This window comes from Mustela erminea, chromosome 13 (assembly GCF_009829155.1).
Source record: "Mustela erminea isolate mMusErm1 chromosome 13, mMusErm1.Pri, whole genome shotgun sequence".
Classification (NCBI taxonomy): Eukaryota; Metazoa; Chordata; class Mammalia; order Carnivora; family Mustelidae; genus Mustela; species Mustela erminea.
Genome location: NC_045626.1, coordinates 16,663,370 through 16,691,300, shown reverse-complemented (window position 1 = coordinate 16,691,300; position 27,931 = coordinate 16,663,370). Strand labels below are relative to the sequence as shown.

Below are 27,931 nucleotides of genomic sequence, written 5' to 3'. Positions count from 1 at the left end.
AAATGGAGTGTCAAGGTCAAATAACTTGCTTATGTACTCACAGCTAATTGGGCCAGAACTGAAATGAATAACCAGGCCTAACTTTCTATGTTACTTATAAATTTGCCATCGTAGAGTCTTTAAATACCAATGATTTGTACAGTTTTAAATGACAGAACAGGTACTTTTCTGTTAGTTTTTGGAAGATCTGTGGGAGAGAGCTTAACTCTCCAGTTAATGGATTTGTAAGAGTGTGGATTTCTAAGACTTCAGTCTTAAATTATTCAAAATGTTTGTTTTTTTAAGTAAAAAATATTTTAGAACTGGGGGGAAAATATGCTTTTCAGATCTCCAGAGAAATCGACATTTTTTTGCACGGCACATTTTCACAAGGCATGTTGTTTTGATGAGTCATTCATTTACATTCTCTTGCTGATTCTTTTGCAGATTCCAAACGGAAATGCATCAGAACTTATTTTTAACACGGTGCATGTAAAAGATGCAGGCTTTTATGTCTGTCGGGTTAATAATAATTTCACCTTTGAATTCAGCCAGTGGTCACAGCTGGATGTTTGTGATATCACTGAAGTAACAGGAAGCTTCCAGGGTAAGCTGTAAATTAAGTTGAATATTGGAGTGGGAATTGCCTTATTTTGTTTTGAATGTTTACTTGAATTTCACAGTATCACAAACGGAACCGGAAGCTCACGTACGTACTTACCACCAGTAGAAGATCACCATTTGTTCCGACTTCATCCCATGTGCTATGATCCCTTCTCTGCGGACATCTACACATGCAGATGCCGTAGGCCAAACCTGCTGCTGGCCTCTGGGAACATCCCTCGTGTTTCTTTCTATGCTGTATGTCTTTTTCCCAACTGTTGTATCACTCTGGCAAAATCGGGTTGTGGAATAAAACCTCTAAAGTTGCCTTTGACATGAAAGGACAGGTAGTGTATCATTCCCTGCAATAAAGCATTTCATCATACTGGTTTTCTCCTCTCTCTCATCCATCTTTTTGGGCCAGTAACTACTACTGATTTAAAAAATATACCTGTTCTAAAGAGTAGCTATCAGATGTTATTTTCTGTATTCACATTCACAATCGAGACCTATATTCTTTGTCATTTTGGCAGACAGAAGAATAGGTGGGAAACAAACTTTCTGTTAGCTCTCTATCTCCATTCTTCTTTCTCAGTTTAGCTCTTCTACACCTAAATAAATAATCTCTAAAATAGTCGCTTTTAGGCGCACCTGGGTGGCTCAGTGGGTTAAAGCCTCTGCCTTCAGCTCAGGTCATGATCTCAGGGTCCTGGGATCGAGCCCCTCATTGGGCTCTCTGCTCAGCGGGAAGCCTGCTTCCCCCTCTCTCTCTGCCTACTTGTGATCTCTATCTCTCTCTCTGTGTCAAATAAATAAATAAAATCTTTTTTAAAGAAATAGTCATTTTTAAACAAGGGAATTATTTATATCTTTCTAGAATATTTCTGTGTGTGTAATGAACATTAATATGTTTATAAATTAAATCCTGTTCATTTAGCAAAGACTGGTTACCTGCACTGTGTAAGACCTTGAGTTTCATGATAGAGACTTAATACTGTGTTAACACTGACAAGTCCTGCTTCTTCGAGAACCTTAGAGCAACACATGAGTCTTCAGTAAATAACACTTTCTGGGAACGTGTGGGTGGCTCAGTCAGTTAAGCATTGGACCCCTGATTTCGGCTCAGGTCATGATCTCAGGGTCGTGAGACTGAGCCCTGTGTTGGGCTCCGTACTGAGCATGGAGTCTGTTTAAGATTCTCTCTCCCCTTCTCCTCCTGCACCCCCCATGGATGCACACACACACATGCTCTCTCTCACTCGCTCACTCTCTCTTTAAAATAAATAAATCTTTAAAAAAAATCGTAATAATGCTTTCTGGTGTCTGCCTCAGGAAGAAATGCTAGTGGTCATCCATCCATATTTATTCCATGCAAATAGCAAAACTCCTTTTAATGTGTGAAATCAAACAGCAGAATGTAGAACTTTCGGTGTTGAATGTGAACATCACTCAAGATGTTAGTAAGTTTTTTGCCCCCACCAACAAGAATCTGTGGCCAAACACATGTGGAAGCCACCTGAACTATTTTGTCCTTTTAAATACACCCAAAACAGGGTGCCTGGGTGGCTCAGTTGGCTAAGCCACTGCTTTCAGCTCAGGTCATGATCCCAAAATCCCGGGATCGAGTCCCACATCGGGCTCCCAGCTCCACAGGAAGTCTGCTTCTCCCTCTGATCTTCGCCCCTCTCATGCTCTCTCTCATTCTGTCTCTCTCTGAAATAAATAAATAAAATCGTAAAAAAAAAAAAATTTAAATACACCAAAGCACATTAACACTTAAAGCTCTGAGAAGCCTTAAAAAAACAAAAGGAGAAAACTCTGAGAAGTCATGCAATAAAAAAATCTGTTTAACTTTGTTTAACCCAGAATTTTCTAAATGTACTTGTCTGCAGCATCCTTTTATCCACAGAACATCTAATATTTTTAAAAGTGTCACACTTTTATGAAACATAGTTTTAGGAGGTACTGTTAAGGATAATAAAAAATATTAGCTTGAAAACACATTTTTGGGTTTTTTTGTTTGTTTTAGTTAAAGGAGGGAAATTTTTCTTACTAACCTAGAGATTTTATTTATGTTCATTGATAGTTTTTTTTTTTTAATTTAAGGAAGTGTGGATGGTGTCTCTGAATCCAGGTTGCAAATCTGCGTTGAACCAAGGTCCCAAAAGCTGATGCCGGGCAGCACATTGGTCTTACAGTGTGTTGCTGTTGGAAGCCCCATTCCTCACTATCAGTGGTTCAAAAATGAATCTCCATTAATACATGAGACCAAAAAGCTATACATGGTAAGAAGTTGGTTATTTGGGTATTTTTTGTGTTGCTATATAAAATAAGTAGTATAATTGAAAATTAAGACAAACATTAAATTTCATATTTGTTGGGGTATTTTAATGTTTACCTTATTTTCAGTTCTAGTCTCTTGTTATTCAATATTAACTCATTCTTATGTTTACAAAAGTTCTGGAATAAAACACTAGCCCATATGTAAGGGCTTATAGTAAAATGTCAGATGGGGCACCTGGCTGGCTCAGTCCGTGGAGTGTACAGCTCTTCATTATGAGGTTATGAGTTTAAACCCTGTGCTGGATGTAGAGATGACTCCAAAATAAAATCCTTAAAATGTCCAGTAGTACTACACCTAACTCACCATTTTTAGAATCCTTGCATTGTTTGCCTGCTAATGTTTAATAAATGAAAATAATCTAAGAATGTCTAAAGTCCACTGAAAGGTTCTAGGTTTTTTTCCTAATTTAAAATAAGTTTCTCTCCAAGCCAGTTAAAATTAAATTGAAAGCAAATGTATGTGTGTGTGTGTTCTGATATTGAAAACAGGTACCTTATGTGGATCTGGAACATCAGGGAACCTACTGGTGTCATGTATATAATGATCGAGATAGTCAAGATAGCAAGAAGGTAGAAATCATCATAGGTAAGCCATCTTACTCAGTGTTCTGTCAAGTGGATATAAGTTATATAAAATGAAACATTAAAGCAGTGGAAATTCTGCTTTTTATCCCATTCTATTTAGTGTCATGTTAAATAGCCAGTTATCTTGTTTATGTAGAAATTTGAGAGAATACATACTGAACTCACAATCATAAACATTTGTGGCAAAAAAAGTTTTCTTTAAAACTTTAGTTACAAAAAACTTGATTTAAGTGGGAAAAGATTCTTATTAAAATGCTTTTAAAAACCAAGCATCACAGACATAGAAAGGAAAGAATGATGATTAACTAACAGTCCCATTATAAAGTTCATAATGTGGGAGTTTGCTCTGTTTAAGCCTCATGCATTTATAGTTAGGTTGTCAGCAGTAGGAAGGTTGATGCGTATGTTGGTTTGCCAGCATATTTCTATGACATTCGTTTCTTTGTTTACCTGATGGCTGCCGTTCCTAAGATCATGAATTACAGTATGTTCACATTTGTTTTCTCTGGAACAAGGAAGAACAAATGAGGCAGTGGAGTGCACTGAAGGTAGTGTAATCCTTTGGTTTGAAACCACATATCCTGCATGCTGGTTCCCTGGGGATTGGTGGTGTGCTCTAGTCTGCTGTGTGCAGTGATGGAAAAAATACTAGCTATAAGAAAGAAATTTCACTGAGTCTCAGGACTTGTAAATTGCCGGGGATGCTGTTAAACTAACACATTAATAAAGCATCTAATTTTCCATTGATTTTCTATTGCAAATAAGAATAACATTTCTGTACATCTTATGAATAGAGAAATTTTACAATTTATTCTTAATGTTAATTTTTATCTTTATAAAATTAGTTTTAAAAAATGGAAAGCTGTACTATCATGGATAATCATTTAAGATTTTAGCCACCCTTTCAGCCGCGATTATATGCTGTTCAAATGCGAATGTGGCTTCTTTGAGAGTTTCAGGACAGGCAATTTCTTGTTAAACACGTGTTTTATCAAGTACCTAATATTACTATTGCAGCATAAAATTGGTAAGATCCATTTTTCGAAACTACAAGTCTATAGGTTAATCTACCATATCATCTTTACAATAATATATATAAAGAACTGGAAAATCTGTTTCAACATAAGCTTTTAAATTTGTTTTAATTACTCACATAAGTTTTAATGAGTAAATTTTAATACTTAAGTTACCTTCCCTTAATACATCACATTGTTTTACAGAATTTGATTTGTAGATAGCAAAGTATTTTTTCAATTTCTGCTTCTTTAAAATATTACATAATCTTGGGGTCTACTTGGGTAAAGTAAAAAAAAAGTTAAATCTTTTGTTTCCTGGGTTTTCCTGTCTTTTGTATCTGTATGGTGTCACATGGAAATACTGTCATTACTGTTTTTGTCCTAATGCATACTTTTGAACAGGAATTCTCTAGCGTAAAGGGGATTCCAATCCTGTTGTCTATAGAGGCCTTACAGGAGGGAAGCTATGTGAAGAAATCCTAACAAGCTCCTCTAACTTCTCTGACTTCGTTTTTGCCTAATTGCATGATTTTTAAACTTTCCAAAGTTGGGTATCTCTAAGAACAAATACAAACTAGCACTGCCCTTTGGCTTCAGGGCGATGCATGGAAATTACTGCCTTGCTGTGCTGTTTCTTGTGCTGTCTGATTTTCTCTGTAGTTTTTACAGTAGCAAACACACTGTCAAATTCTAATTTTCACATCAACCTTTCAGCCCGCTTAGAGATGAAGATCCAACTATTTCAAAACTTTCAAATGGGAGAATTAGATCCAACTTCTCTTTCTAAAAAAGTGTAAAATTTGAGATGTTTTATAATTAATGGATTGATGCATACCATTTACAGTGTCCTATATCATGTCTTTTTTTTTTTAACCTGCAGAACATATTACTTATTTCACTTTATGTATTTTGTTAAAGATATTTGGTCAGGACAAAAGGAGGGGATTAAATAAGTGAAGCTCAGGAGTTGTTTTTTTTTTAGGGCAGTGAAACTATTCTGTATGATCATTATAATGGCGAATACATGTATGCAAGTCATTTAGTAGGAGGTCAGGGGAGGGGGGATTCCCAGGATGGAATGCAGAATGTGACCAAAGAATCTAAATGCGTTACAAATGTATGCAGCAGCGTCAGTGAAGAGGGGAAGGAAGAACAAGGTGCTGACCTAAGTAACTAGAAATGAATGCAGTCTATGAGACAAGAGGCCAGAGAAGTTGTGCGGAGCCCTGTACAATTTGATGATGCTCTTCCGTTGACTTTACACGGCAGATAAGAATAAGTTCCTCTGTGACATCTTAGCAACAGCATAATATTTCTAATTTATTGTTAGTGTTAATTTGCATCTTAAGATTTGTAAAGGAAAAAGAGATGGCTGTAGTGTCATGGGTATTTGCTTAGATGATTTTATCTGTCCTTTAGCCGGAGAGTACGGGTTAATGATTCTGAAACCACTGTACCTCCAAACACACATTCCATCAGTCTGAGCATGAGAAAAGCATCAACTAATCCAAAGTGAGATACTTTCCACAAAATCCCTACCAGTAACCTTCACAGCTGCCAAGGCCATCAGAAACAGGGAAAGCCTCAAATGGTCACAGCAAAGAGCCCGAGGAGACATAAGAAAATGTAATGTGTTCTGCATGGGGTCCCAGAGGAAAAAAGGACATTAATGGTTCATTAGTTGTGATAAATATACCTTACGCTTACTAAACAGAAGATGGTAAAGTAGGGAGGCTGGGTATGGGTGTATTCGGGAACTCTTCTTTACTGTCTTCACATTAATTCTATAAATCTCCAACCATTTTAAAACTAAAAGTTTATTTAAAAAGAAAAAAATCATAGATTTTTCTTAGAGATTGTTTCTTAGTTTCACGAAGTTTACCATTGAGGCAACAAACCTATTCTTTCCTAAAAGGCCAGAATATCTAAAACTTTGAAGAAACAATGAATGAGTCCATTCAGCTTTTTGTCACTTAATGGAAGTAGTGATAGCTCAGAAGTCCTGCACCAAATCCACAGTAGCATCCTTTCATGCTTAGTAGTGGCATGGCTTCTCCATGAAGGCATTTGACAAGTTCTAAACTAATGAAATATTATAACCTGATTTAATAGCTTGAAACCTACTTCTCTGATTAGTCTTACTATTTGTGCTAAATTGGCTGTTCAGTTATTTAAAACTAATCTATTTTCTCTTACTTCATTTTAGATGAATTAAATAATCTTGGACATCCTGGTGAGTAAGACAACCAACACATTAGCTTGACTACAATAACTAGATATTCTTTTGCTATAATAATATTTGTAAATTTTTTCTTTATTAAAATAATACAATTTACGGTTGAATTTAGTACTTACATGAGGGATAATTTCATGTGAGTGAAAATATTAAAAATATTCTAGATTATAAGACTACAGAAAAATAAATATACTGCAGCTACCGAAAATATCAATGTGTATTTTTATCATTGTGTATGATCTATGCCATAAAAAGGCAGTTAATGGAGTGCCTTTATCTGAAGTATAAGGGGTGTGAGTGAGCATCGTTGGTGCCGTGCAGAGAAATAGGTGGCCATGGACCACTAAGAGACAGACAGCAGGGGCGCCAGGGTGACTCAGTCAATTAAGCATCTGCCTTCGGCTCAGGTTGTGATCCTGGGGTCCTGGGATCGAGCCCCACTTCAGGCCCCTTGCTCAGCAGGGAGCCTGCTTCTTTCTCTTCCTGACACCCACCCCCCACTCATGCTATCGCTATCTGCCTCTCTCTCTCTCAAATAAATAAAATCTTTTAAAAAGAAAAAAAGACTCACTATAGAAATATTCATCATGTTGGCCAGTTTTAATCCGATTTTGAGCAGGTGAAGCTAAAGGGAAAGGCTCAGCTGTGATGAAAGGCATAGTAATACTGAGGACCTTGTAAAGACAGGGACATCAGCATGGGCCCAAGATCCTGAAAGGCAGTGATGGAACCTGGGAAGATACTCTGAAACTAACCCTTCCCCGAGCAGTGAAGAAGGCAGTTACATCATTTATTACTTAAAGTGATCCTTCGTATTCCCAATAAGTTATTTCTCTTTATTTTAGCATCATAACTGGTCTGCTTAGTTTCATGCCCATATTTTACTAATAAACATCTGTTACCGTCAGTGATGATCAGTCTGTGTCTATTACACAGATGCTAATGAGACAACCTAGAAGGCCTCTGTTACCCGTGTGCTGTCCTGTGGCGGAGCCTCATGGGGACATGTGCTTCGGACATCCAGACCCATGCAGTGATGTAGCTAGCTGTTTCTCTTTGTCTAGTTAGAATTCTCCTTTCCTAAGTTCTCTTATTTCTTGCTGTACAGCGAACATTGTGAAAACTATCAGGAAAACTTCTGCAAGAAACCACCACTAAGCTTCTAAGATTTTCCTGGCCCCACTTCCATTATATCCTTATACAATAGGAATCAAGAGATGCCCCCAACACTAAGTCTTTGAAAAAAAAGAATTTTTTTAAATGAACTTTTAATAGACTACAATAATTAAATATATTATTAAGAATGCAAAAAGAGCTACCCTGTCTATAATAGAAGACACACTACTGACTCAATCCCATCTTTTCCTGCATCTTTTGCTGCATGGTCCTCAGGATGGGAGGTTTTTCATTTTATGTATGTAGTTGGCAAAGAACATGGACTGTGGAGTGAGACTAGCTCCATTACTTCGAGCAAATGACTCAATCCCTCTGCCTCAGAGTCCCTGTCTATATAGTGGAGGAAGTGTGTACCTTATAGACAAGATGAGGCTTACTTAAGTCCATTATATTCGAAGTGCATAGAATAGTACCAGGTAAGCCTTTAGCAACTGCTAAGCATTCCTGCCACTGCTTAATACCACCACCCACCATTTCCAGACTGAGTTCTCCCTAGCATATTAAGGATTACTACCCCAGCTGTGGTCATTAATTACTGAAAACATTCCCCTCTCCTGATTCTACTCTGTCCATCCAGGTATGTTTATCAAGAATCTGAAAATACTAAAATTATTAGTTAGCTCTTAGGAAACCACATGCTGTCTTTTGATGCTGCTGATGTTATTGTTCATTGTTTCCATGTGTCTTTAACCCTGCAGATATTTGTATCATGGACAGTAACACCTTATCTTTTTTTATATTTTTATGTTTTTGTAGACAATAAAGAACAAACAGCTGATCAGCCTTTGGGTGAGTCGAGCTTTGAAATGCTTGGTCAAGGGCTGCCTTGGGTGGCTTATTCGTCAGTTAAGTGTATGACTCTTGATTTTAGCTGAGGGCTCAATCTCAGGGTCAAGAGTTCAAACCCCATGCCCCATTGGGCCCCACGCCTACTTAACAAATAAACTAATTAAATGCTTGGTCAAAATAGGGGCGCCTGGGTGGCTCATTCAGTTGGCCGTCCAACTTCCGGTTTCAGCTTAGGTTGTGACTCACAGAGTCTGCTTGAGATTCTCGCCCTCCTTTCCTTCTGCCGCCCCCCCCGCACCCGACTTGCAAGCTTTCTCCCTCTCTCTCTCAAGATTTTATTTATTTATTTATTTATTTATTTATTTAACAGAGAGATAGAGGGAGAGTACAAGTAGACAGAGCAGCTAGCAGAGGGAGAGGGAAAAGCAGGCTTTCTGCTGAGCAGGGAGACCGATGCAGGGCTTGATGCCAGGACCCTGGGATCATGACCCGAGCTGAAGACAGCTGCTCAACAGCTGAGCCTCCCAGGTGCCCACCCTCCAAAATGAATAAGTAAAAACTTTTTTAAAGTAAGTAAATAGGAGCTGTTGGGTGACTGATGTCACCCCACATTGATTGAGCCCCACATCAGGGTCCCTGCTCAGCGGAAAGCCTGCTTCTCCCTCTCCTATTTATCTTGTTTGTGTTCCCTCTCTTTCTGTCTCTCTCTGTCAAATAAATAAAATCCTTTTAAAAAATAAATGAATAAGGAAAACAAAATACTTAGTCAAAATGCGACATTATAATGCTTTTATGATGGTCATGAAGAGATTCAAGACATTTTAATTTGACATTATAAATATTTAAATGACAGTGAGACCAAATGTTTTATTTTGGATATTTGTAAAAGAAATTGTAAACAGGGAGCTGAAAAAGATGATGAATTCAGTTTCTGGGACCTAGTCAACTTCCGTGGAATGATTTTGTTTTGGCAGCATGCATACAACTAGGTAAACAGGAAACTTACATGTTACACAGAAGCGGTTAATGCTATCTCTTAGTGAGGTTAGAGGTGGGAGAAGCCGCAGAGGTTGCAATGCTAGCAGCTTTATGAAAAGTAGAGGGTCACCTGGCTGGCTCATCAGTGGAGCTTGCGACTCTTGATCTCGGGGTTATGAGTTCAAGCCCCACCTTGTGTTTAGAGATTACTTAAAAGATCTGAAAGAAAACGATGACTAGAAGGACCTTCCAGACAGGAAGCATGACATCGCAGTCACAGCATTGTAGGGAGTAAGCCAGTGTGCTGTCTTGTGGGAACTGCAAGTCACACACAATCGTGGAGCACAAAGGGAAAGTGGGAGAGAAGATGGAGGACGCCAGCCCTTGAGGAGCCCGTTTGTCATGCAAGCCACTAGAAGGAAACTTGTGATTTGTCTCTGAAAGGCCAGTCTTGTATGGACGGAGAAAGTAAACTGGAGGGAGACGATGTTTTTGTTAGGAGAAAAATTCAGAGACTGCTGCAGTAGTCTAGGTAAGAAATCATGGGAATCCAAACTAGGATAGTACCAATGCGAACGCAGAAGACAGAGCCGACTCAGAAGACCTTTAGGCGATGGAATCAGTAAGCTGTTCTCATTACCTTGCTATAGGGCATAAAAAGTAGAGAGGAATCACCAGGCCTGCTCAGATGGCTGGTTGGCCCACTCGGTGGACAACAAGAGCTCACCGAGTTCGAGAATACAGAATGGAAAGCAAGATTCAGAGGCTAGATGACTATCCGTTTAGGACCTAACCTGCATGAGGTATTTGAGCACATCGAGGTGAAGATGTACAGTGGGCAGTTGTGGACATGGATCTGGAGCTTGAAGGAGGCGGCCAGGGCTAGGGCTAGCGGTAGAGTTATGAGCCTCCTCAGCACAGAGTCGGAAATTCAAACCAAGCGGTGGCATACATGAGATTACCACAGGCCACAGAGAAGCGAGCACAAACTGGGTAACCTTTATGTGTGTGGGGGTGGTGGGGTAGGAAGGGCAGTCCATATAGTATTTTTTAGCAGAATCAGTCATCACTAACCAGGTGTTATATCAAAATTCAGATTGCTAGGTTCTTTTGAAAAGTGGTAGCTTTTGAGGGGTAGCTGTGCTAAATAGTGGTTACCCCCTTAAAAGGGGCTTGTACTCCTCCGTCTTCCCGTTCATTGTACAACCTTAGGCCTACTTCACTTTCCCTCCCCTTCCCCATCCTCCCCTCCTTACCCGCGTGGTCTTGCCATGTACCTAAATTTTTTTCTTTACATGGTGTCTGGGCCTCAAAAGTGGGAGTCGTCCAGATTTCCTAAGGTTTAGACGAACTGGCAGGTGTCCCACCAAACTGTGTTGTTCAGAGAAAATCAGTCACAGGGCAGCCCAGATTCAGGGTGGGAGCTGGGGTGCAGGTCTGTACCCTTGAGGGCAAGGAAGGATAGCGTGGCTCCTTGGAGATCGCTGCCTTCTACCACCTCTGGAGAGGTAGGCTTGGACTTGACTTTGTAGGATGTAGAGATTAAAAAGATTTTGTGCAGACCAACAAGGACTGTATATTCCATCAGATTTGATGCTAATACTCAATTTTTGATAGTCAACAGGTTATTTTACTTAACAAATACCTAAATAGCACTTAATCTGCACCAGGTTCCTTTCCAGGTAGTTAAGAATATTCTTTATTTTGGATGAGAGAGGATGAGTAACACACATAATTACAGGTGGAATTAATACTGTAGCATTATATCGGTTTTTGCAGAATACATTGCATTAAGCTTTGGAAGATGCCTAGGATCATGTAGTTAAAATATCTTTCTGAAGTGGTTTTATTATTCTGTTGCTTAATCAACTGGCATTTTTGTTTCCTTTTTCCAATAAATGGTTTGTGTTCAAGAAGTTGTGGGTGGCTCTTACAGTAAGTGTTTTTTTTTCTTCAGAAGATTTCTTCCATCTATTTTATCACTTGCAAGCCATCACGAATTGCTTATGTAGTTGCTATTTTGAAATTGTCTTTGATTCCTTGCCCTTATCTCCCCCACTTCGCATTTTACCGCTTCTTTCTCTGTGGTATCTCTAAAGTCTGGCTTTTCCTTTTCCTCTCTACAACCAATTCTGGAATGGGTCTTTGTCGTCTCTTATGTTGACCACTCTGGTCTGCATCTCTATTCCAAATGCACCCCAGTTGGCCTGTCGTTCAGGAACTGTTCACAAGCAGATTGGGCAAGGTAAGATTGCTTACCCATCATCTTTATTACCATTACACTCAAGAAAATGCTCTAAGACATTTTAGGAATTGGCTGTTAACTGTCATTGGGGAAAATTTTTTTAAAGAGCACTGGCCACTGCTGCTACACATATTTTGAGCCACATAGTTCTTGAATTGTTGAACCCTGGCCTTCTGTAAACTGTACCGACTGTTCTTTCTAAACAGATGACTAAATCCATGAATAAAGAATTGACATTAGCAAAAACATGCATAGTTTGAAAACTGGTCTTTTCCCCTAGATGTCAGTGATTTTTTTTCTGTTGTATTTCTTATAATTGGTTTTTGCCAGTAAAACTTAGTCTAGGACAGATATTAGAATTAAATTATAATATTCCATCAAAAAAACCCTCTCTGATTTACAAACACTTTACTGCCTGCATAACTTTGGGAACCCCATGATTTGTGTGAGGCAGAGACACACATTCTCTTACTTTCCTCAGTCTGAGGTACATTAAGCCGAATCTGTCACTTTATGGACAGGCCTACATTCTGATCCTACTGAGAATTTTTTTTTCTGTGGATTAGTCAACTAAGTTTGCCATGCGGTGGGTACTTTGGTCTAAGAGCACAGATCTAGTTTATTTAAGAAGAAATTTTTTTAAAAAGGCAATGTTAAGTTTCATACTGCCTCCTCTTGAATTCTATCCTGAGTGTCCTCAACTTTTCCAATGATTTTTAGAACTGAAGACAGTTCAGTAGAAGCTTTATGTCTGAATCTTTGTGTTTAAAATAGTCTTGATAATTGACCTTTTCTTTTAGAGAAAAGATGATCATTCACGTGGGCCTTAAAGTGACTTTTACAGAATTAGAAATGTTCAAGTATCATTTCATTTTTTTTTCTAAAATATGTTTACTCGGGACGCCTGGGTGGCTCAGTTGGTTAAGCAGCTGCCCTCAGCTTGGGTCATGATCCCAGCGTCCTGTGATCGAGTCCCATATCGGGCTCCTTGCTCAGCGGGGAGCCTGCTTCTCCCTCTGCCTCTGCCTGCCATTCTGTCTGCCTGTGCTCGCTCTCTCTCCCTCTCTCTCTCTGACAAATAAATAAATTTAAAAAAATAATAAATTAAATAAAATATGTTTACTCATTAGAATAAGCAACTTGCAAGAAGCCTCTAAGACTGTGAATGTAGAATAAAGATACCACAACAAGAAAGGATTGAGGCTTTTCACAGAGCGGGTGTTCTTTCACTCTGAGAGCCCCATTTTAGAGTTGGCACAGGTTTTTCTCCAGACCTGGCTTAACACTAGACTTAAGTCTTCTGTGGAAAGAAATTTCACCAAAGAGTTTTCATCAGTTTAATGATTTAAAACATCTGAAATTCAATTCCATATTGCAGACATCAAGTCAGCAACAGGATTATTTATGCCTGTTTCAGTCATGAGAGCAGTCTTCATGATAATTTATAAAGCAACTACTGAGCAGCATTAAGTGACAGAGGTTGGTCACCCAGCCCTGGTCGGCGGTTCCTCAGCCGGTTTGGTGATGGCCTGTCAGCTGCTCCCCTACAGCCTTCTGCGTGGTTCACACCAGAACCTGTGCTGCCTGTCCCCGCTGTGGCCCTTCGCTGTTCTCCCGGCGTGGCTCGGTCTCCAATCTCTATACACTAACCCCAGACTAGCAAAGCTGTGGTTGTGGGGACCTGCCCTCTACCACGCTCTATATGTGGTAAAGCTAGCTGGCACTTTCTAAGGCATCGGTTTGGGTCTGTTTGGCCCTAAGAAACAGAAATGCCTTGTATGAGGGTACGTCTTTGAGCAACATCTCTGCACTAAGGTCAGAAAATAAACTATTAAGATATTCATACAAAAGGTCTTCACATATCCCTAAGATCAGGGGATTTTTTTTTTTTTTTTTTTGAAGAAGCTGAAAGGAGATAGCACATCAACTGACAAAGTACAGATAGAGTTCTTGTTAAGTCCCTGCTTTTCTCTCCTCTTTGGTTTTCCCCTTGCTTGCTCTGACGAGAATTTGTCCTATTCCTCTTTTTGGTAATTCTTTTGGTTTTAACATCTTCCACGGTCAGTAAAACAGAACCTAATTTGATGGGAACCCAATTACTAACATTGCTTGTTTAAATTTGCTCTAAAAGTCTAGTTGAATATCCTTTTCTTTTGTTGTAACTCAATAAAAGTATAAATTTAATATTTGTTACCATTAGGGTTCACATGAGTCATAAATATCCTTTGCCTGGTTCTCGAAAGCATTGATAAGTTTCAGTTGTTTGATTTATCAACCTGTGTTCCTCAGTATACTACAGGAAGTGGTCTACATATAGTATATATACTATATACTATATAAAGTGGTCTGCTAAATAAAGTGATAGTTCTAGGATGAAATTAAGAATGAGATCTTATTTGTAAAGCATTTGTTTTATTATATTTATACCATTTCCATAGGTTTTATTTTAATCTTTATATCCTCCTCTAAATACCCCCTCTTCTTTTTTTTTTTTTTAAACAGCAAAGGACAAGGTTGCTCTCTTGATAGGAAATATGAATTACTGGGAGCACCCCAAGCTTAAAGCACCATTGGTGGATGTATATGAATTGACCAACTTGTTAAGACAACTAGATTTCAAAGTTGTTTCACTGTTGGATCTCACTGAGTATGAGATGCGAAATGCTGTGGATGAATTTTTACTACTTTTAGACAAAGGAGTATATGGTAAGATATTTATGATCTTGGTTTTTATAATTATCCACTCGTTACTGTACAAGTTAGGTTAAGAGACAAAAATCAGAGAAAGGTATAGTAAACACATCCAGCTGAAGTGTATGAATGAATTGTTTGTGAATTAATTTTACAACTGAAATTGTGAAAATGATGGATTTAATCTTCATTCTGAAGTTCCATGTGAACAATTAGCTCAGTGTCCTAACTTTCATATCGCTTATTTTATCAAAACAATATTGTTCTTACTAGAATTTTTTCCTGTCTTAATTGATTTTGTGTTTTATTGATAAGAACTGAAGTACAGTGAAGCTCAATGACCAAATAGCACGTCGTATACGCGTATATGTATCGTCCTGCTGTGTGTGTGTGTGTGTGTGTGTGTGTGTGGTACAGAGGGAAGCAAGTGTACATTCTGTATGTTTTAGTCTTCTTCTATTGCCTAGTATTTTCTAGTCCTTTAGCAGGAACTAGAATTTAGCAAGAATATATTGGTGAATGAAGCATATGAAAGCAATTTGTGAACGAAAGCTCTATACAAACATAGAGGTGGGCCCCTACAGAAATTCTAATGGTAAATTTGTAATCATTTTACTCATTCTCTCATTTAAATGTGAAGAACACCACAAATACGGTACAGATTTTTTAGAGACAGAATATGCTGTCAGTAGTAAGTGATTTCTTTGGTAAGTTACTTCTTGTAATGGGTAGAAGCACACACGGAAGGCCATCCGGCGAGGTTCTCGGAGCGGTTATCCCCCAGGCTGTGCGTGCGGTGATACTGTGCTGTCACATGTGACTGCCAGCCAGATGGCATCCCCGGGCCTGTTGTTAGGCATGCTGGTGTTGAAGTATCAGTTTAGCTTCTGTGTCTTTCAAATTATTTTACTTCAATAATTTTTAAGTTTATTTTTTTTTCTAAAGATTTTATTTGTTTACTTGAGAGAGAGAGCATGAGAGAGAAGAAGGTCAGAGGGAGAAGCAGACGCCCCGCAGAGCTGGGAGCCCGATGTGGGGCTCGATCCCAGGATTCCAGGATCACGACCTGAGCTGAAGGCAGTGGTTCAACCCACTGAGCAACCCAGGCACCCCAATAATTTCTAAGTTTAACCCTTCATTTATAATTAGACTGATATGATGAAGTGGGCTTGGTGGAATTGCTAATGGGTCTCAAAGGAGAATTTTTAATGGAAGAAAAAACTTTTCTTTCCCCAAGATTCAGCATGTCATTATATATGGGATGGGGAGAATCTTAAAATCTTATTTAAATGAGTTTCCTCTTAAATAAAATAATAGGATTACAGTTGTAACACAAATAAAAAACAAAGTAAATATCTCAAATTTGGGATTTCAACTCTTAGGTTGATGTTGTAATAACATAACCTTGTTTATGAGTGTGTAGAGTGGTAGTTCTGTGTGAGGACATTCATTTTTCTTATGAAAATATGGTAGAATATACTGTACAAATGTGCCTTCTTGGCAATTGCTTAATATGTTTTTAGTCTAGATTAAGATGGTGTTTTGAGGGGCGCCTGGGTGGCTCAGTGGGTTAAGCCTCTGCCTTCAGCTCAGGTCATGATCTCAGGGTCCTGCAATGGAGCCCCACATCGGGCTCTCTGCTCAGTGGGGAGCCTGCCTCCCCCCGCCCGACTTCCTCTCTGCCAACTTGTGATCCCTCTGACTTCCTCTCTGCCAACTTGTGATCCCTCTCTGTCTGTTGATTCTTTTTATTGCATTTAATTTACCTCTGTTTATAAAGTATCAGGAAAGGCTTCTAAAGCATCACTGAAAGGAATGAGACAAAAGGGAAAAATATTAGCCAACTTAGGGTTTAGATTGGTAAAGTAGTTGATAAGGATTTATATTTTAAGGGGGGGTAATGCGGGGGAAGGGGGAAAGGGAGAGAGATTCTTCAGCAGACTCCGTGCTGAGCACAGAACCTGTTGTAAGCCTCGATCTCAACGATCCTGAGATCAGGACCAAAGCTGAAACCAAGAGTTGGATGCTTAACCAACGGAGCCACCCAGGCATCCCGAAAGCTAGGTGGCTTTTAAATCCTACTGATTGGTGTCTTAACAGAGTGACTGCATTATATTTTCAAGTATTGTGAATATGCTAAACATCAGGCACATCTGCATGAAATGTCAGTGGGGTAGAGGCTCACGGGGTGGCCCTTCTCCTGCACCTTCACCTCCAGTCGGCAGCCCCAGGTCACGGCTCGTATCCCGTGGGGGAGGGGTCGAGACAGAGCGTAGCAAATCCAGCGGGAACAACTGCAGAGAGGGAAAGTATACACTCAAGTTTATGCCCTTTTATATCCTGTTGCCCGCGGCTTTATAAAAGAAGCAAAAACTGCAACAGAACAGAACAGAAAATAGGTAATTCACTTTTAAAACAGATATAAACTTTAAAAACACACTAAGAGCAGGAATAACTGATTTCTGCCATGTGTCCTTGCAGACAAGTGGAGATAAAGATTTCCAGTTGCCATATGTAACTGTGGTAGGGAGCAACTGTTTGGCTTGCTATCTCCCCCACCCTGTGCCTTTCTACCCTCCTCGCTTGCGGCAGTTTTGCCGTGCTTTTGTGGAGGAGGATGCTGAAGGAGCCTGGTCAGAATACGGCCAAAGCCTTACTTACTCTAGAGGAGTCGTTCGGCTCAGCGGAGCTGAGTGGCAAAGCAGGGGGGCCTCAAGTAAGCTCACCCAGGTCCGACACTCTGGCCTTTCTGCTGACCGGTGTGTAACTAGAACCAAGTTAGTTCACTTTCATAAGCCTGAAAAGACTTATGAAGTGGTAAACTAACATAATGAGGTGATTGTCGAATAAATAAGATAAAATAATTATCCCGGTGCCTGGCCCACTATTGTTGTAATTTCCTGAATTCCACTTTCCTTCACTTTATGTGGAGATTTGAACCTGGTGGCATTCCACATCAGGCCTCAACTAGAGAAATCCGGCTTCCAGGTTGTTACATATTAAGGTTCAGCCTCAGATTCCATTTTTTTTTTTTTAAATGGAGGTTTTAAGATGATCGTAATAGTGAGGCCATGAATAACCAGTACACGGACGGTTTGTATTTTCTGAGAGTAAAGTTACTAGAATGGCAGCGGTAGTTACCACGAGACAGTGCAGCAGGAGCACAGCCCGGCCGGCGTCCAGATTCTGGCCCTGTCACTATTCATCAGTGTCTGTTTACTGTGTTCCCGTCTGTAAAAGGGGGACAGTAATATTACCTCCCTGGTCATGAGAGATGTGTCGTAAGGATCATAGGAGATGATAACCATATAGTTAAAGCACTTTTGTGTGAACAGGGGAGGAGCCATGTAGTTTGCTGCGGTGGCTGCGGTCATGGTCAGAGCACGGTGCTCAGTGCACGGTGGGACAGCCTTCACCGAAGCTATGTCCTTCTCTATGGACAAGAATGCATAGCTGTAATGAACTATATTCTTAGAAATCATGTTCCCCAGAAATAAAATTCCCTAAGGGTCTAATTGATAGGATAGTGTTTTGAAACACATTGAATTTTTTGTCATTTATAAAGATACCTATTCTGTGCCTCTATCCTTGAGTAATGGGATAGTCAATTAAATTAATAAGTACTTACAGATGCAGTTCTTAAAATACCATGATTTGGGCTAGTTTATTTTGCATAAAAATGTTTAATCTCCCACAATGTAATTTGGATGTAGACTTTGATACAAAATGCTTATTACACTGTTCATAAATCATTTTGGGGAGCACAAAAGGTATTTTGTTCTAAGTGCCTTAGTTTCGGTGATTGCAGAGCAGGACATATGGCACTGAAATAACAGACCACACGTAGGTTTCCCTGGTCACTGGAGGCCGAACCTTCCCTTGGAGTTGGTCCTTCTCCCAAGTTGTAAGTCTTATTAGAGACAGACGCATTACATGATACAGCGGGGGCAATCCCCAAGCCCTCTGGCTGGCTGGCTAGTAATACCGGTGGTAGAAATGGTGCCATTTCTACTGCAAATCAGACTTTTGTGGGACGTTCTCCACATCTACCTCTGTCCTGATTGGTTTGCACTGTTAATTTAATGCATTCAAAAAGCATGTACTGAGTTTCTTATTATATCCATAGCCCAGATAAAGAAGTATGCTAGGTGTTGAAGGAGATCCAGAAAATAAAGAACATGATTTATATTCTCAAAATTAGAAGTCCCTTAATATATTTATATTCTCAAAGTTAGAAGGCACTTAATATGAGGAAAAAAATACCTTTTTAGAGTCCAGATACCTACCATCTATATGATTTTAAGCAAGTCATTTGATCTTTTTAATTTTCTCAAGAATATAATAAGGATATAAATTATTTAAAGGTAGCTATGTAGATTAAAATCAGTTCATGTATATGAAGGTGCTTTCAAAACCATGAAAAATCTCTACCAGTGTGTACGATGATTGTCTATTGTGATTTTTAGACAAGAAATGAAACCTACAAAGAACTGTAGGGTGTCCCCGAGAGGTGCTGCAGGGCTTCAAAGCGGGGCGAGCCTGCCATGTGTCAGAAAGCCAGAAACTGGGTGAGAGCCTGCCGAGTGTTCGGAGCCCGAGCAGACCCTCGAGGACTTGTCATGATCTGGGTGGACAGGAAGGAGATGGTCACCGGAGCAGGGTCATGAAGGTTAGAAATCAGCAGAGCTGGCTTTCAGAAGCTGTGAACAGACTGATGGAGAGGAGCGTCCCATGTTGTACGCAGGTCCCCTGTCCTGAGCACGCAGAGCGCTCCTCTGAGGGGAAGAAGCACTTACCATGTGCCTGAGCGTTCCCAGACCCAAACAGGCTTCTTTACTACTGAAGGATACATCTTGCTAACAGATACACGCACCAAAGGGAGGCGAAGCTCAGAGGCTCACAGACACAGCTCACAGCACTGGTGCTGCTGCTGAGCTGCCCGGTGTGGTTCCTGGGGAAAGGGGCCGCGCTGCCCCTCCAGGGCTCATGCCGGCCGCAGATACCCTCAGCGCTCTTTTCACTTTTTGCCTTTTCTCATCGAAGCAGAAATCCTCTTTGGGTTTCTTTTGAGTAACAAAAGTGGACAGTAGGGGCGCCTGGGTGGCTCAGTGGGTTAAAGCCTCTGCCTTCAGCTCAGGTCATGATCCCAGGGTCCTGGGATCGAGCCCCGCATTGGACTCTGCTCTCTGGGGAGCCTGCTTCCTTCTCTCTCTCTGCCTGCCTCTCTGCCTACTTGTGATCTCTGTCTGTCAAATAAATAAATAAAATCTTTAAAAAAAAAAAAAGAAAGAAAGAAAAGAAAAAGGTGGATACCAATGTAGGTCTTTCATAAAAGCAAAGTGGTCTGATGCAAACTTCAAGAGCAAGGGGTACCTGCACTTGATAAAGAATTATAAATTTTACTCTTTTGAAGTATACAGTTCAGCGGCTTTTAGTATATATTCACAGAGCTGTGCATCAGTCACCTAATTGCAGAACGTTTTCATCATCCCAAAAAGAAGCTCCATGTCCATTAGCTTCATTCTTCATTCCTCCTTATCCCACACCCCTGGCAACAACACATCCACTTTCCTAGCTTTATGGATTTACCTCTTTGAGACGGTTCATAGAATGGGATCATTCCATACATGTCCTTTTGTGTCTGGCTTTTTTTACATGCCATGATGTTTTCAAGGTTCATCCGTGTTGTGTGATATTTGCGGCTGGATAATCACCCGCTGTATGGGCGTACCACATCACTCATCAGCAGACGGACATGTCGGTTTTTTAAACTGTGTGGATCTTGTGAATAACACTGCTGCAAACACTCGTGTACACGTTCTTGTGTGGACACACATTTTTGGTTCTCTTGGGTATGTGTACCTTGGATTGCACTTGCATTGGCTGGGTCATAGGATAATTCTGAGTTTAATTTTTTGAGGAACTGCCTCACCTCTTTCCAAAGTGCGTGCACTGTTGTATATTCCCACCAGAAATAAATGAGGTTTCCACTTTTTCTACATCTTTGCCAGCACTTGTTATTGCCTGTGTTTATTATAGCCGCCTTAGTAAGTGCAAAGCGGTGTCTCATCGTTTTGTTTTGCTTTTCATGTAGTTATTTGCATTTGTATATCCTCTTTGGAGAAATGTTTATTCAGGTCCTCTGCCCATTTTTTTAGTGGGGTATTTGTCTTTTTGTAGTCAAATTGAAGAGTTCTTTACATATTCTAGACACAAGTTATCCTTTTAGATACATGATTTGCAAATATTCTCCCTTATTCTTCAGGTTGTTTTCTCACTTACTTGATCTTCATTGCTTAGTGACTTAAATCCACTCCCTGTGTCGTGATTTTCAAAATGCTCCCTATCAATGCGGTCTCACTCCCTTTTACAGCAATACCTGGATTCTTGGCCGGGCTGGTCTCCTTTCTGTGAGCGGCCGTTCTGGGTCCTCACCTTGTTTGTCGCCGCCGTCCCTGCCTCTAATGAACCTCACTGTTCTCTCTCCCTTTCTAGATTGCACTCGGGCTCTCAAGGCCACCCACCGCTGCCTCACCTCACCCTGCCTCCCCTCTGCACCCTGCTCCTATCAGGCAGGGTTTCCTTAACCACATAATTTATGGCATTTCATTATGTGCTGACTTTCTTTGTTATTTGACTAACAGCAGGAGCAGGACTGAATGAGTTGCAGGCTCCCTGGGCCAGGAACTTTGTCTTCCTTTTCTTTTTCATTTCTTTCAGTGCCTACATGGTTTCATTCAGGGCACAGACGGGATAGAATAAACCCACACTGAATAAATGAATGCGCCCATTTTGTCATTTGTTACCTGAAATGTTACATAAGAAAGAACCATGTTTCCCATTTTAGTAGGAGTTCAAGTAAAGTAGGCCGGGGTCCTGCCTTCTAGGACCGAATGAAACACATTGTTTTAGTGTTCAGAGCCCCATTCTTTGCTAGGAATTGGGCCTGTAGATAAAAAGGATTAGCTTTTCTGTTCCCTGTCTCAGTGCCTTTATACTGTTAAAGATAGGGTCCCATAGAAGTCGTCATACCCAGAATGCTGAGAGAGCATCAGTGGACCTTAGAAACTGCATGCTCAGGGGAGGATGTCTTCACAAGTATCTCTATCAAATATTGTTATAAGGAAGCCCATATTGATGTCTTGGGGGAGTCGTTGTATAGCCAAAATAAACTTCTTTTCAAGAATATCTTCAGAGTTGTTTGGTACACGTTTTATATTATCATTTCTCAGCAAAGAAATAATGACTCATCTATGGAACACTAAAAGGAACCCAAATTTTAGATTATTAATTCAAGAGACTCTAGATGGAAAATTAATGATAATTATATCTCTTAAGAAAAAGAAAAAATAGGGGCGCCTGGGTGGCTCAGTGGGTTAAAGCCTCTGCCTTTGGCTCAGGTCATGATCCCAGGGTCCTGGGATCGAGCCCCGCATCGGGCTCCCTACTCAGCAGGGAGCCTACTTCCCCCCTCTCTCTCTCTGCCTGCCTCTCTGCCTCCTTGTGATCTCTGTCTGTCAAATAAATAAATAAAATCTTTAAAAAAAAAATAAAAAAATAAAAAAAGAAAAAGAAAAAATAATCATGAAAACAGATTTCCCTTCTCTGCTTAGAGAAAGCTACATTTATATTTTTATAGCCCTTACTCACATTCTGTGGAAATGACTGTGGAATTTCTTGTTCTGGATATGGCCGTTGCTACTCGTCTGAACTGTGTTTATTTGTCCATCCGTTAAAAATTTACTGAGTCCTGCTGTGTGCCAGGACTACACAGATAAAGATAATACCAACCCTGCCTTGCGGGAGCTCCTGGTCTCCTGATCTCACGGAGGAGACACAGGAGTCAACAAAGAAGTCTTTAGCCTTTTTCTTTGTTGTACATCATGAGATAAAATTGGATTCCACGTTATACCTTTGTTTACAAATGTATTATTTTTACGAATTAAAATACACTTTAGGACAGCATCTCAGTGTTGGTTTAAGTGCAATACTTGAAGACTGTTGTCAAAATAATTTTCTGTACAAATTTAGTTAACATGGACTGTGTTTATAATTGGATATCTCTTAAATAAGCTTGCATTAACTTGAAAACAAAGTCTGGGTTTTTTTTTCCTAAAGAGTGCTACATGTGTGTTCAAAGTGCAATTTAGAATTAATTTTTACCACTTTTTTTTTTCCTTTCCAGGGTTGTTATATTATGCAGGGCATGGTTATGAAAACTTTGGCAACAGCTTTATGGTCCCTGTTGATGCTCCAAATCCATATAGGTCTGAAAACTGTCTCTGTGTGCAAAATATACTGAAACTGATGCAAGAAAAAGAAACTGGGCTTAACGTGTTCTTGTTGGACATGTGTAGGAAAAGGTAAACTGCCTCATCTTTGTTAAACAAAGCTCATTGGAGTTAGATAAATACCAGCCTTGACAGTGAAATCAAAGGCAAACCTGGGAATGCTGAGAAGCACTCAGGCTTGTGAGTTTGTAATTACAGATTGAAACTGACCAAGGAGGAAACTCCATTTCTCTATTTGTAGTTAATCACTTTAACTTTTTTCCTATTTGTTATAGAACAAAAGTGAGGAACTAAAGGGTATGCGTATGTATTTATATTCCAGAAGGTTCAGCTCTTCAGAATGTTTGTAGATGTCTCTAGTCCTCACTGCACTGATTTCTCCCGGAACTGATAGAAACAGTACACATAGAGCTGGGCCTCTGTCAGTCCTGGTCTCGCAGATATGGGAGTGTAGCCAGACCAGGTGTTTGAAGGTGTGGATCCCAGTTGTTGGTCACGGGGTTCCTACGGAATAGCACCAGTGATTATTCCTCTCGGAAATACAGTTCTGTGCTTGCTCAGCCCATACGGATGAGAAACCAGGGCCAGAGTTCAGACGTAACTTCAGTTTTAAAGCTAACCAGAGAAAAGGTGATGTGCCTGTCTGCTATCTCAACAGCAGAAGAGCCCTAGATTATTTAGGGGTAAATATGTACCTGATTTGATAAAGGCATTTTGAATCTATAATCTTCAGTTATGTATAATAGAATATCATTATCAGATTTTCCATTATATTATTACTTATGCTCTTTTTAAAATGCTGTTTAACTTTTTTCATATTTGTATCTGTCCTTCTCCCTCCTCCCTTTTAAATAGAAACGACTATGATGACACTATCCCAATCTTGGATGCGCTAAAAGTCACTGCCAATATTGTGTTTGGATACGCCACGTAAGGAATTTTACATTCGTGTTCAAGATGCATTCATTTTTCAATGACTTCTTTTTGATGAAAGATGAGAAGCCTAGATATATCCATAGGAATGTAGGCATAAATTTTCATCCTTGATAATTCTTGAAAGGATAAATGAGTTAAATAATGGACTTTAGCTCCTCATATCTTGGCATCTTCTTTTTACTTACCCCCCCCCCCAGCATTTAGTTCCTGCTTAAAGATAAGCTCCGCAATGAGGGTGTCATGCAAAAGGCCGGGAAGCAAATGAGGCTCATGAGTATTTACACAAGTCCCGTGTGGCAAGTGTTTACTTTTTTAAAAAATTTGTCTTTTTGCTGTGTTTAAGGTGTCAAGGAGCAGAAGCTTTTGAAATCCAGCATTCCGGGCTGGCAAATGGAATTTTTATGAAATTTTTAAAAGATAGATTATTAGAAGACAAGAAAATTACTGTGTTACTGGATGAAGTTGCAGAAGGTAAAATAAAAAATAAAGAGAAAGCTACTCGGGGTTCTCTGATGATTGTTTTATTCCTACCGTTATTGTGCAGGTTTGGAGTTAGTATTTTTTTTTTAAGATTATTTATTTTATTCATGAGAGACAGAGAGAGGCAGAGGAAGAAGCAGGCTCTCCACAGAGCAGGGAGCCCGATGTGGTACTTGATCCCAGGACCCTGGGATCACGATCTGAGCCGAAGGTAGACGCTAAACTGACTGAGCTACCCAGGCGCGCCAGTATTTATTTTTATAAAGCAATTTTTTCTAGAACATTCAGCAACACTCGTGTTTGATTCCTTCCTCCCTCCTCCTCTCCCTGGTGACTAAGCTTTGTGCCATCTGTGCAGCATGACTCGAGCTACAAGGCTGGTCCTGGGCAAGACCGAAATCAGTGAAGTTTCATCCTCAGAGCTCTGTACCTCGTTTGTGCCTCATGCCTGGTGCATGGCTCTGTCGGCTTGTTTGTAGAGAAACTTGTCCTGAGAACATCCTCTCCCAGGATCAGACTGATCCAGTTTTGCAGAAATTTTGAGACTTGGGTGGAAAAGGCTGGGTTCTTTTTTTTTTTTTTTTTTTTTTATGGACTTCATGGTTCTTAAATTCTATTTTCAGGACATGACCCTAGAGGGCTCACAGCATGTCTTCCATTTCCTTGTGTTCCCTTTTCTTCTCAGCATAATGTTATGCTCCTGTCGAGGGCCAAACAAGTACATATAGATTGCCAGGTGTTTTTTGAAATGCCATTTTAGAAGCCATGCCAAAAGGCAATCCTTTTGCAAACCAGCCCATGAGAAACAGAGTTTCAAGGGTGTTCTAAAGATGGCAGGTGGAGTATAGGATACGTGAGTGTTTCACTAAGAGCCATGAGTCACCTTTGTTTATTTTGATGTTTTTATCAGTGTAGATCTCTTAGCTAGATCACCTGACTTAACCACTTTCCCATTTAACATAGACAACCAGAGCTTTGACCTCCTCCCACCATCCTGCTTCAACCGGAAAAGTTCTGCTTTTATCTGGTTTTTATATTTGGCTTCTATTTAAGAATAGATTCTTCTGTTTAACAATCTTAGTTTTACCTCTTTTTTTTCCAGATAAGTAATGACATATCAAAGACCAGATATTATTACTTTATAACTTTATTTATTAATAATAATACATACAGAAGTAAGAGAAACTATAATTTTGTTCATATTAAAGCATATGATATATATGGCTCTATAAATTTAAATTGACATTTATCAGTAATCACAAGTCTTTGCCTGAAACATGTTAATGAAATGGAGTATGCATATAGGATAACAGTTTTGTTAAGTTCAAAACCTCAAACATTAAGGGCACCTGGTGGCTCAGTCAGTTAAGCGACTGCTTCTAGCTTATATCATGATCCAGGGTCCTGAGATCAAACCCCACATTGGGCTCCCTGCTCGGCAGGGACCCTGGTTCTCCCGCTTGTTCCTGGCTCATGCTCTCTATTGCTATCTCTGTCTCTCTCTCAAATAAATAAATAAAATCTTTAAAAAAAAAAACAAAAAACTAAAACATTAGCATAAACCACTTACCAATGCCTGTGCATGAGTGAAAATTAAGACAGACATGGGAATATAGGTACTACATTGAACAGTGGTTATTTTGAGTCAGGGGAGAGGAATGGTGGTCCTTTAACCATATCAGTAGTTGTAACACATTATTTCCTTGCTTAAAAATAAAGCTGTCTGACGCAAAGATGGGCATGAAATCTTACCTTTCGCATAGTTAAGTAGTCATTTGTTTACTAAATACATGTATTTCTCAACAGAGTATAGACATAAAGTTATCATGGCTGCCCTTTCAGTAAAGATAGGTACTTTCAGGGGCGCCTGGGCGTCTCAGTCATTAAGCGTCTGCCTTTGGCTCAGGTCATGGATCCCAGGGTTCTGGAATCGAGCCCTGCATTGGGCTCCCTGAAGGGAGCCTGCTTCTCTCTCTCTCTCCGTCTGCCCTTCCCCGCCACTTCTTCTCTTTGTCTCAAATAAATAAAAATCTTTGAAGTAAGGAATGTACTTTCAATTCTTTGTGCATTTTAAGGCTTAGGATATTAGGGATATGATAATAGAATTATAGAAGATAAAAGCTAAAAGGGGATCTTCAGAAGTTTCCTGGCCTAATATTTTTCTCTGTTTCCCATTACTTTAAACCATGCCCGGCACATAATAGGTGTTCAGTAAAATAGCTGTTGAGTGAGTGATCTGAGAACGTAACTGGATTTGCAGGAGAGTTCTTGACCTAAATATTTAAAACATGAAAAGATTGTGGTCTTAATACTTATTTGTTATCTTTTAGATATGGGTAAATGTCACCTCACCAAAGGCAAACAGGCTCTAGAGATTCGGAGTAGCTTGTCTGAAAAGAGAGCACTCACTGACCCAATCCAGGGAACAGCGTATTCTGCGGAGTCTCTGGTGCGGAATCTGCAGTGGGCCAAAGCACACGGTACGGTGAGGCCTGGTTCTTGTGAGGTTTTCCTACGATATGCTCTATTAAATCATGAAGGAGGTTTTTTTCCCTTCTGGATAAATAGTTGTGGTTTTTTGTTTTGTTTTGTTTTGTTTTTTGATAGTTTTTCTCTCGATTTTTTCGTGAAAGTATTTTAACCTGGTAGGCAAGCCCAAAACTAAACAACTTATCTAATATACAGTCCCTTGGATTTTCTTAAATTGTGAGCTGTTGGAAGTGTGCTGTTTGAAAAATCAGACAGGCCTGGGTTCTGATCCTGTCTCTACCACTTGATAAACTTGTTATCTATAAATGGGGGCAAGAACTGATCCTTGGAAGGCTGTTGGTTATTGGATGCGATCTCACATGCGAAGAAACAAGCGTGCTGGTCAGTAAATATTATATGCTCCTGGGTATTACTGAGAATTCTCTCCCTGCGACTCTTGCATCAGTGAGTCAGCGCAAGATAAGAGACAGTGAGGGGGAAATCCTATCTGTAACTTAATTATCTTTGGTAATTCTATGTGATTTAGTGAAAAGGTGAGTTTAAATTATTGACTGAAGTAAAAATGTTTCATTTGCTGTGAGCCCCAAATATTTGCATGGTGAATCCCTTATTGTAGATAAGTGAAAATTATATATGGTGAATCTCTGTATAAGAGTCTGTTTTTCATAATAGTCTGTTCTCTGAAATAGACTTTTGGCTAAATATGTCAAAGCACTTTAAAATATAAAATGTTGTAAATGTATTGTCTTGGCTTTCCAGATAATTGGATAAGTAATTGAAATTTATTCTTTTCCTTTAAAAAAGATCTAAACAACAGCAATAACAAATCATGGTGATAAGTTTCAACAGTAAAAAAAAGTTTATGAAATGAAATGAAGGGAGCATCTCTTTACTTGGTGGACAAGCTGCTGCCCAATTCATGAATTGCCTAATAAAGTCAATTAGATCTTCAAATTTAAAAAAAAGGAAGAAAGAAACTTTACACATGGGCTGGTCCAATATTTTCCTCTGTTTGCTGATGACTTTGAACCATGCCTGGTACATAGTATGTGTTCAGTAAAGTAGTTGTTGAGTGAGGGAGTGAATGGGTGCT

General features: G+C 39.7%; 1 protein-coding gene across 2 annotated transcripts in view; it reads left to right on the top strand.

The window, feature by feature from the left end:
• Positions 1–27,931, top strand: part of MALT1 (MALT1 paracaspase) — a 59,851-nt gene that overhangs the window by 25,063 nt on the left and 6,857 nt on the right. The window contains exons 4-14 of one of the 2 annotated variants that reach the window (XM_032309493.1): positions 427–586; positions 2,689–2,867; positions 3,415–3,511; positions 4,026–4,058; positions 6,733–6,759; positions 8,695–8,727; positions 14,453–14,656; positions 22,827–23,004; positions 23,788–23,862; positions 24,212–24,339; positions 26,679–26,828. In XM_032309493.1, coding sequence (XP_032165384.1) covers positions 427–586; positions 2,689–2,867; positions 3,415–3,511; positions 4,026–4,058; positions 6,733–6,759; positions 8,695–8,727; positions 14,453–14,656; positions 22,827–23,004; positions 23,788–23,862; positions 24,212–24,339; positions 26,679–26,828 — 1,264 coding nt within the window. The remainder of the gene's footprint in view (positions 1–426; positions 587–2,688; positions 2,868–3,414; positions 3,512–4,025; positions 4,059–6,732; positions 6,760–8,694; positions 8,728–14,452; positions 14,657–22,826; positions 23,005–23,787; positions 23,863–24,211; positions 24,340–26,678; positions 26,829–27,931) is intronic. The other variant, XM_032309494.1, reaches the window with a different exon arrangement.